General features: G+C 47.4%; 1 protein-coding gene and 1 pseudogene across 1 annotated transcript; both read left to right on the top strand.

Moving 5' to 3' along the window:
* Window positions 1-298: 298 nt before the first annotated feature.
* Window positions 299-1,242, top strand: LOC140374765 (olfactory receptor 4E1-like). Its single transcript, XM_072461766.1, has one exon. The coding sequence runs from the start codon at window positions 299-301 to the stop codon at window positions 1,217-1,219; it is 921 nt and encodes a 306-aa protein (XP_072317867.1). The 3' UTR covers window positions 1,220-1,242.
* A 291-nt stretch (window positions 1,243-1,533) lies between these two features.
* LOC140374741 (non-selective voltage-gated ion channel VDAC1 pseudogene) lies at window positions 1,534-2,466 on the top strand (annotated as a pseudogene).
* The last annotated feature ends 8,457 nt before the right edge of the window (window positions 2,467-10,923 follow it).

The following is a 10,923-nucleotide window of genomic DNA, read 5'->3' as shown; positions in this document are numbered from 1 at the left end:
ATCGCATGAAATTGTTTTAGTTTTAAAAACCCCACCAAAATATAATGTCTTTTAGCATTAGCACTTGAGCGAGACGTGTAAACACACTGTGCTACATGATGACATCACCAAGCAGTGGTTTGTGCAGGTGTGAGTGTGGACCACAGAATGATCCAGTGTGAGTTCACCCAAAGTCATCACTGGTTGACACCAGACGGGTCAAAGAAACACTTAAAGTCTTCATGTGTGATGCATTTACCTCTACAGTACATTCACACACTGACAAGAACATATCTCATGTGTGTGATCTCACAGGTGAATGGAGAACCGCAGTAGTGCCCTGCTGCAGATGGAAGGCCTGTCCTTGTCTCACAGCCCTTTCCTCGCTGTCTTCTCCTTCTTCCTCCTGTCTTATGTCCTTATAATGGTGGGAAACGTGGGCAACATCTTCCTGATCCTGAGGGAGCGCAGTCTGCACCAGCCTGTTTACCTGCTGCTGTGTAACCTCTGCATCAACGACATCATCGGTGGTACTCACGTCATGCCACGGATACTTGCTGACATGCTCAGAGCACCCTCAGAGCGCCTCATCTCGTACCCCGAGTGTGTAACTCAGGCCTTTGTCTCTCAGGTGTACGGGACCAGCTGCCACACCATCCTCATGATCATGGCGTTTGACCGCTACGTGGCCATCTGCGACCCGCTGCACTACACCACGATCATGAGCGGTCGGATGCTAGTGAAGCTAATGGCGTTTGCATGGGGCGTGGGTGTGGTGATGGTGAGCATTCTGATTGGTCTGTCGGTGCGGCTAACTCGCTGTCGCTCTCTGATCGCAAACATGTACTGCGATAATGCCTCTCTGTTCAAGCTGTCGTGTGAGAGTACCCTGATCAACAACGTGTTCGGGCTGCTCTACACCGTGCTGCTGCTGAGCGCCTCCATCGGGTCCGTTCTCCTGACCTACGGCAAGATCACGCTGGTGTGTCTGAGGACCAACAGCTCCAGCCTGAATCGCCGCGCCCTGCAGACCTGCTCAACTCACCTGCTGGTGTACCTGCTGATGCTGCTGAGTGGAGCTGTGGTCATCACGCTGCACCGGTTCCCTCAGTACTCTGACTACAGGAAACTGGCAAGCATTCTCTTTTTCGTGGTGCCTGGGGCTGCAAACCCCATCATCTACGGAGTGCAGTGCAGAGACATACGCAACGCCTGGGCCAGAGCCTCCAGGGGGAAGTGAAAATATAATAAATACTATGAAACGATCATAGCTTTAAAATCATCCTTTGACCCACCTAATCCCAAAGAAGAAGAACAAGGGATGATTAAACAAGGAAGACACAAATCCGGTAACACTACGGCACCAAAACAAACAAAGCTGGTGACCCACGATCCCATTGGAAAACAGCCCGCAAAAGCTAACGAAGCAAATAAGGCTAACATGGCTAGCAAAACTGACTGGGAGAACAGCAGTCCCTCCCAGATGTAGATTCTCGTGACTTCTCTGCATCGGAAGAGGGAGAGAATATAACAGATCATCAGATATGGCTTAAGATGTCTGAAGTGCAGCATGTCATGGAGTCTCTTAGAGCCGAGGTGACAGAGGCCATGGGCCCGGCCGTATCTGCTGCAGTCGCCGCTCAGGTGAAATCAGAAAGAGTAACTGGATTATGCATGGACACTTTCAGACAATGCTGACAATCTGCACACAGTAGGAGCCGAGATGGAGGCGCTTCGGCCCAGGATGACAATGCTGGAGTACAGCCACAACAGCCTCCTTCTCTCCGCTCGCTGCACCGAAACCACAGGGTCCCACTCACGTCAACCTGGGGAAGTCCGCCAGGGACGTCTTCACCAAGGGTTTTGGGCTCATGAAACTGGACTTGAAACAAAGTCGGAGAATGGTCTGGAGTTCACGAGCACCGGCTCAGCCACCCCGAGACCAGCAAAGTGAACGGCTCCCTGGAGACCAAGTACAAGTGGTCTGAGCACGGCCTAACGTTTACCGAGAAGGTGAACACAGACACTTTGGGCATAAAGATCATCGTTGAGGACCAGCTGCTCAAAGGACTGAAGTTTACGTTCGACTCGTCTTTCTCACCAAACACTGGGAAGAAGGGCGGTAAGGTGAAGGCAGTCTACTGGTGCAAGCACATAGACGTCGACATTAACGGCGCGGCGGCCCACGGCATCGCGGCGGTCGAGTACGAGGGCTGGCTTGCCGGGTACCAGACCACGTTCAAGGCCGGCTGCAACAGCATCACCCAGAGTAACTTCGCCGTGGGCTGCTCGACCGATGGGTTCCAGCTCCACAATAACGTAAATGACGGCACAGATTTCGGCGGCTCCATCTGCCAGAAGGTGAACGATAAACTGGAAACGGCCATGAACCTGGCCTGGACTGCGGGCAACAGCAACACTCGCTTTGGCATCGCTGCCAAATACCAGATCGAGCAGGACTGCGACTCTGCGAAGGTAAACAACTAAAGCTTTGTGGACCTGCACTCAGGCGCAGAAGCCGACCCTCTCCGCGCTCCTGGACGGGAAGAACGTCAAGCTCAACGTTTTCTTTTTTACCCTTTCAGCTGTTCTGTGTTCCTATGGTTCTTGTGTTTGTTTGTTGTTTTTGACCAGAGAGATTAAAAATATTCAAGAGTTCTCAACGGTATGATCAATTCAATCGAGCAAATGGCATCAGAAGTGTTACAAGTCGCATCCTTCAACGTGAACGGCACTGAACCCAATCAAACCAACAAACATTTAACAAACATGAAAAAAGAAAGAATTGATATATTTACAAGAGACACATCTGAATGACTCTGAACATCAAAAACTAACAAAATTGTTATAAACAATCCTATTATTTATCACACAAAGGCAAACATAGAAGGAGAGTTGCAAATTTGATTTCAAACGAACAGTTTTTGAACAGAATTGAATGTAAAGATAAAGAGGTCAGATATGAACTGGTTAAAGGGAATATTAATGGAAAGGTTTTCACTCTTTTAAACGTGTCTGCTCCACCAGGGGGCAATATCACTTTCTCTGCTGAGGTCATGGATCTGACTGTGAACCACTCTGAGGGAACCCTGACCCCTGACCCTGAGCCACTCTGAGGGAACCCTGACCCTGACCCTGACCCTGAACCACTCTGAACCCTGAACCCTGATCTGTGGAGTGGAACCTACACATTCAGCTACATTAGACGTGTGGAGCTCAAGAGTCTCTGGAGGAACAAGAAAGAAGAAGTTCTGTGATTGACATCTGGAGGGGATTGAACCCTAGGGGGCGCCAGTACAGGCACAATATACCGTGATCCTGCTTTACATTTGTGTAGATTTGGAGGAAAGATGTAAAAACACAGTTGGAGGTTCAATGCAGCTGCTTGATGATCCTTTGTTTAAGGACAAAATGTACAATAACATTAAAGATGAGCTGCAAAATTATGGCGCGAGGTAAATCCCAAAGTCGCGGACAAAAAACAAAGTATTCCAGGCAGCACGGTGAGCCCGGGGAAAGTGCGGCGGGAGGCGGGGCGAGGAGGCGGGGCGAGGAGGCGGGGCGAGGAAAGGGGGGGAGAAAAGGCGGGGAGAGGAGGCGGGGAGAGGAGGCGGGGAGAGGAGGCGGGGAGAGAGGAGGCGGGGAGTGGAGGCGGGGAGAGGTGGCGGGGTGAGGAGTCGGGGGAGGAGGCGGGCAGAGGAGGCGGGGAGAGGAGGCGGGGGGAGAGGAGGCGGGGATAGTCCAGTGTGATGAGCGCTGTGGACCTTTCCGAGGACGCCAGACGACGAAAGCAGACAACAGGTGGAGTCGGTGCTCCCCCTGCAGGTGGAGAGCCAGGTTGATGGCGTCGTCCTCAGACCTGTTGGCTCTGTAGGAGAACAGCAGGGGGTCCATCAGGGGGTCCAGCAGGGGTCCATCAGGGGGTCCAGCAGGGGTCCAGCAGGGGTCCATCAGGGGATCCATCAGGGGGTCATTGCTTTTTTTTAGAGGATCAGGACTCTTACTCTTCCAGTTCCACTCCACAGATCAGGGTTCAGGCTTTTTATTCCTGCTTCCGAAGAGTGCACACGCTTTTTTGCTCGCTCCGCTTGCTATCGCTGCTTTCCTTATTTATTTTGCTTTTTAATCAGTTTTTGTCTTCCAAACATTTTTGCTTTAGACTTTTTCAAGTAAACCAAGGATTTTAAGAACATTTTTCCAGTTTTAACGACATATCTGACGCCAGCGACATGTCCGGGAGAAGAAGGGAGAAAGACTGTGAACGCTGTCGGAAATATCAACAAGAAATTAATGAGCTGAAAACACGGATATTTGTTTTGGAATCTGAAAAAGTTCTTCACGATACAATTCCTGTGTCAACCGATGGTAAGAATAGCACACTTTTTACAAGAAAAACTGCTACTGTCAACCTAAACCGCAGTGACTCTGTGTCGTTTCCAAAACTGTCTAAAAACCAGAAAGACCAGGCTGTTTCTTGGAACAAACTTGGGGCAAAACCTAAACGATAACGTGAAGTCACCTAAAATACAGCTCATCAACAGATTTTTACCACTTTCAGAGATGGAATTAAATGAAAAAAGGAAAGATGACGTGGCCAAAATACAACGAGGAGGATCTGTGCCAGGAGCCAAGGTCACGCAGATTGTTTTGGTTGGGGACGGCGCGATAAGTCACGTGACGCATGAAAAGATAAACACACATTCTTTTCCAAGCGCCACTGTTTCTGAGATAACGTCACTCCTTCCAAATATTATGGCTAAGCATGGAGGAGCTAAACAGCTGATTGTGCACGTGGGTGCAGTGGACATGCGGCGGGAACAGACTGAAGTTTTGAAAAAAGACTTCTTGAAGTTATTCGACGTGCTTGATAAAATGGAAATCAAAACTTTCATAAGTGGACCTCTTCCAAACATCGACAGGAGGATAAACAAGTTTAGCCGGCTTCTTCAGCTGAACACATGGCTGTCCAAAGAGTCTTCCCCGAGAGGACTACACTACATTGAGAACTTCTATCTATTCTGGAAACGAGAGGACCTGTTTAAGAGAAATGGCCCCCACCTATGCAGAGGTGGAGTGAGGGTGCTGACAGAGAACCTGCTCCACGCTCTGAGGCATTGGACTGGGCCTGGACAGGGTCCTGAGCAGATAGTTAGAGAAGAGAGGAATGAGAGAAGAATTCCTGCTCCATCAGCCAGAGACCGAGCCAATGTTTCAACATCAAAAGCACCACAACCTCAGCCTCCACCAAAGGATTCATCAGCAGCTGCTCCACCACCACCACCAGCAAAGGATTCAGCTCCAGCTGCTCCACATTCACCTCCACCGACTCCAGCAAAGGAACAATCTTCAAAGGCCTTGGACCCATCTGTGACAAGCCCAACAACATCCCTGTCATCGCCCCTGCCTTCACACCAGCCCTGGGTTCCCCCTGCAACATCTACTCCCACTAAAGAGTCATCATTCTCCTTCTCATCTCCACTCTCACCCATGGGCCTTCCCAGCCATTTTGAAAGTCTGATCAAATCAGGCATTAAGATGGCTCCACTCACGCCCAATATAGCAAGGGCTATGTCAGTACCGACTACACCAACAAAAGCCCCACCACCCATCCCCGCTCACCTCTCACCTGGTCCCAAACTCTCCTTGGCTACAAAAGCCCCACCACCCATCCAACCTCGCCTTTCACCTGGTATCTCCCATAGCTAGGATGCACTGGGTCTCAGCGTTGCCGGGACTTATTGTCACATTAAAAATCAAACCAACCCGGGGCCCTATGTAAAAAGAGCCCCCCCTAGTGCTATTTCTGTAGTCACATCATCACACAGATGGAAAAACAAAATGCGAGTCAGGCCCAATCTGAGAAATGTGATTCATATTCTCTGTGAAAAGATAAAGCCCAGTCTCACTGAAACTAGTCTGAAACTTGCTGTGCTAAATGTCAGATCCTTATGTAACAAATCTCTCTTAATTAATAATTTTTATTTCTTCTTATAATCTTGATTTGATGTTTTTAACTGAAACATGGCTTGACAAAAACACAGGAAATGTAGTTCTGATAGAATCTGCTCCACCCAACTTTAAGTTTGAATCTGAAACACGAGAAAACAAAAAAGGGGGTGGAGTCTGTGCTGTCTTTAGAGATGAAATAATTACCCGCAGGTTGTCTTTTGGGGTGTTTTCATCATTTGAGTATGTATCCTTTAAAATGGAGCTAAAACGGTCTCCATCCATTCTCTTCATTGTTTTATACAAGCCTCCCCAGCACTGCCAAAGTTTTATTGATGATTTTACTGAGATGCTTTCAGTCATATGCACAGACTTTGATGGTTTGGTCATTACAGGTGATTTCAATGTGCATGTTGATAATATTTGTGACAGAAACGCTAAAGAGCTTGATGCTGTCCTTGAAACCTTCAGTCTTACTCAGCATGTGAGTAAGACTGACAGCATGTGAGCTAAGTCACTTTGCACCGGTAACTGACAAAACTGTCCATGAGATCATCACCAGTCTGAGTTCATCTACATGCTGCCTTGATGTGTTACCCACCAGAATTCTAAAGTCTGTGCTGAACAGTTTGTTAGCACCATTCACTCACATAGTTAACATGTCGCTTCAATCTTGAACATTCCCAATGTCTTTGAAAACTGCGGTCATAAAGCCTCTCCTAAAGAAGAGCAGTCTTGATGCCGCAGTACTGAGTCATTACCGGCCCATCTCTAATCTGCCATTTTGGGCAAAGTCCTTGGAAAGGTTGTTTACCAACAGCTCACAGATTTCCTCTTAATAAACAACTCATTTGATGTTTTTCAGTCAGGTTTTAGACCTCATCACAGCACTGAGACTGCTCTTGTCAAGGTGACAAATGACATCCGCCTGAACACTGACACGGGCAAAGCCTCAGTCTTAATTCTGTTAGATCTGAGTGCTGCTTTTGACACTGTCGATCATGGGATCCTCTTACAGAGACTAGAGGACTGGGTGGGCATCACTGGCACTGCCCTAAACTGGTTAAGGTCCTATCTGGAAGACAGGAAGTACTTTGTTGAAATTGGTAGCTGTGTCTCAGACCACATGACCCTGACCTGTGGAGTGCCCCAAGGGTCAGTCCTGGGTCCCCTTCTGTTCAACCTCTACATGCTGCCGTTGGGTCAGTTGATACGCAGTGAAAATGTGCTCAATCACAATTATGCAGACGACACTCAGATCTATGTTTCACTGTCGCAGGTGACTATGGACCAGTAGATTCACTCTGCCACTGCATCCAACAGATCAGTGTGTGGATGCAAAACAACTTTCTCCAGCTGAACTCAGACAAGACTGAAATAATCGTTTTTGGCCCACAGAAACAAAGAGAAAGTGTTAGCGGTCACCTCCAGAGTCTCGCTCTAAAACCTACAAACCAAATTAGAAATCTGGGGGTAATAATGGACTCAGACTTGAACTTTAATAGCCACGTCAAATCAATAACATCAGCAGCTTTTTACCATCTAAAAAACATTGCCAAAATCAAAAATATAGTGTCAAAACCAGATTTAGAGAGACTTATCCATGCGTTTGTCTCCAGTAGATTAGACTACTGTAACGGCCTGCTCACTGGCCTCTCCAAACGAGCTGTAAAACAGCTGCAGTACATCCAGAACGCTGCTGCTCGGGTCCTGACTAGAACCAGGAAGTATGATCACATTAGTCCTGTTCTCAGGTCTCTGCACTGCCCCCTGTGGCTCAGAGAATAGACTTTAAAGCAGCTCTGCTTGTGTACAAGTCTCTCCATGGCCTAGCACCAAAGTACATCTTGGATATGTTAGTGCCATATGAACCATCTCGGACTCTGAGGACCTCGGGGACCGGCCTCCTGCTGGTGCCCAGAGTCAGGACAAAACATGGGGAATCTGCGTTTCAGTTTTATGCAGCTAAAATCTGGAACATTCTTCCTGAAGATGTGAGACAGGCTTCTATTCTGACAATGTTCAAATCTAAGCTAAAAACAGTTTTGTTTAGCTGCGCATATGACTGAAAGGATTTTTTCTTTGCACTCTTCTCTTTTGTTTGTGATTTTATTAGTTTAGAAAATCAGTTGGATTGATCATTTTTAATTTAGTTAATTTTATTGTATTTCTGTTTCTGTAATTTCTTTGTGATTTGAATGCATTTTTCCTGCTGTGAAGCACTTTGAATTGCCTTGTGTATGAAATGTGCTCTACAAATAAACTTGCCTTGCCTTGCCTTGCCTTACTCTTCATAGCCTCATTCTTTGCCTGCAGTTTCTTCACGCTCTCAAAACTCGTCCGTATTGTTTGAAAGATGTTGCTCCGCCTCAGCAGGAGGATCTCCTCAAGGTTTTTTAAGGTTTTTTTTCTAGTTTTTGTAGTTTTTCCTCGCAGAGAAGGAGGGTCAAAGGCCGGGGGAAACTCTGGAACTCTGGGACAGCGATCCATTTGCTTAATTTCTGTGAACATTGTTAATCTGCTAATTACTGTTTAATTGTTTGATTCTCTGATGTTCTGTTTGTTGAATCAACAATTATTGATGTTGTGAAATGATCAAATGCAGAAGTGTGCCACCTCCTCCCCCTGCTGGAGCAGCTCCTCCACCACCTCCCCCTGCTGGAGCAGCTCCTCCACCACCACCTCCCCCTGCTGGAGCAGCTCCTCCACCTCTTGTACAGAGCACAAACATTATATTTACTATGTTATTTTGCTTGTACGTATATAGATCTGTACATTTGTGCCTCATATTTGCTCATTAAATTATCTTAACTCAATGTCATGTGACTTTTGCCCCGTGTTATGTGTCGTCATGTGTGACCTTCCTGGACTACCTCACAGACCGACCCCAGTTTGTGAGAGCCCGGGACTGTGTGTCTGACACTCGGACCTACAGTGTGAGGGACCTGCAATGTGGGGGACCTGCAGTGTGGGGGAACTGCAATGTGGGGGACCTGCAGTGTGGGGGGCCTGCAGTGTGGGGGACCTGCAATGTGGGGGGCCTGCAGTGTGGGGGGCCTGCAGTGTGGGGGACCTGCAGTGTGGGAGGCCTGCAGTGTGGGGGACCGGCAGTGTGGGGGACCTGCAATGTGGGGGGCCTGCAGTGTGGGAATCCTGCAGTGTGGGGGACCTGCAATGTGGGGGGCTTGCAGTGTGGGCGACCTGCAGTGTGGGGGACCTGCAAAGTGGGGGGCTTGCAGTGTGGGCGACCTGCAATGTGGGGAACCTACGGTGTGGGGGACCTGCAGTGTGTGGGACCTGCAGTGTGGGGGACCTGCAGTGTGTGGGACCTGCAGTGTGGGGGACCTGCAGTGTGGGGGACCTGCAATTTGGGGGGCCTGCAGTGTGGGGGACCTGTAGTGTGGGGGACCTGCAGTGTGGGGGACCTGTAATGTGGGGGGCCTGCAGCTTCAGTGACTGATCCACCCTCGGTGTGTGAAGGAGACGTTTCACAGTCTTTCCTTCTTCTGCTGTCACACTCTACAACAAACATTGTCATACCCACGTGCAATACTGTCATAAACATGTGCATTAATGTCTTACCCATTTGCAATACTGACATACCCATATTTAATACTGTCATACCCGTTTGCAAAAATTTCATACCCATGGGCAATACTGACATACCCATGTGCAATAATGTCATACCCATGGGCAATACTGACATACCCATGTAAAATACTGTCATACCCATGTAAAATACTGTCATACCCATGTGCAATAATGTCATACCCATGTGCAATACTGACATACACATGTGCAATACTGACATACCCATGTGCAAGACTGACAAACCCATGTGCAATAATGTCATACCATGTGCAATACTGTCATAGCCATGTGCAATACTGTCATACCCATGTGTAATACTGTCATACCCATGTGCAATACTGTCATACCCATGTGCACAACTGTCATACCATGTGCAATAATGTCATACCATGTGCAATACTGTCATAGCCATGTGCAATACTGTCATACCCATGTGTAATACTGTCATACCCATGTGCAATACTGTCATACCCATGTGCACAACTGTCATACCAATGTGCAATACTGACATACCCATGTGTAATACTGTCATACCAATGTGCAATACCACCATACCTATGTGCAATACTGTCATACCCATGTGCAATACTGTCATAGCCATGTGCAATACTGTCATACCCATGTGTAATACTGTCATACCCATGTGCAATACTGTCATACCCATGTGCACAACTGTCATACCAATGTGCAATACTGACATACCCATGTGTAATACTGTCATACCCATATGCGATACTGTCATTCCCATGTGCAATACTGTCATACCAATGTGCAATACCACCATACCTATGTGCAATACTGTCATACCCGTTTGCAAAAATTTCATACCCATGTGCAATACTGACATACCCATGTGCAATAATGTCATACCCATGGGCAATACTGTCATACCCATGTAAAATACTGTCATACCCATGTGCAATAATGTCATACCCATGTGCAATACTGACATACACATGTGCAATACTGACATACCCATGTGCAAGATTGACAAACCCATGTGCAATAATGTCATACCATGTGCAATACTGTCATAGCCATGTGCAATACTGTCATACCCATGTGTAATACTGTCATACCCATGTGCAATACTGTCATACCCATGTGCACAACTGTCATACCATGTGCAATAATGTCATACCATGTGCAATACTGTCATAGCCATGTGCAATACTGTCATACCCATGTGTAATACTGTCATACCCATGTGCAATACTGTCATACCCATGTGCACAACTGTCATACCAATGTGCAATACTGACATACCCATGTGTAATACTGTCATACCCATGTGCGATACTGTCATTCCCATGTGCAATACTGTCATACCAATGTGCAATACCACCATACCTATGTGCAATACTGTCATACCCATGTGCAAAACTGTCATACCCATGTGCAATACTG

Source organism: Eucyclogobius newberryi, unplaced genomic scaffold, assembly GCF_026437365.1.
Source record: "Eucyclogobius newberryi isolate DKJ021-1_F unplaced genomic scaffold, fEucNew1.0.hap1 SCAF_31, whole genome shotgun sequence".
Taxonomy (NCBI): domain Eukaryota; kingdom Metazoa; phylum Chordata; class Actinopteri; order Gobiiformes; family Gobiidae; genus Eucyclogobius; species Eucyclogobius newberryi.
The sequence above is the reverse complement of the archived record's forward strand: the minus strand, read 5'-3'. Positions and strand labels throughout refer to the sequence as shown.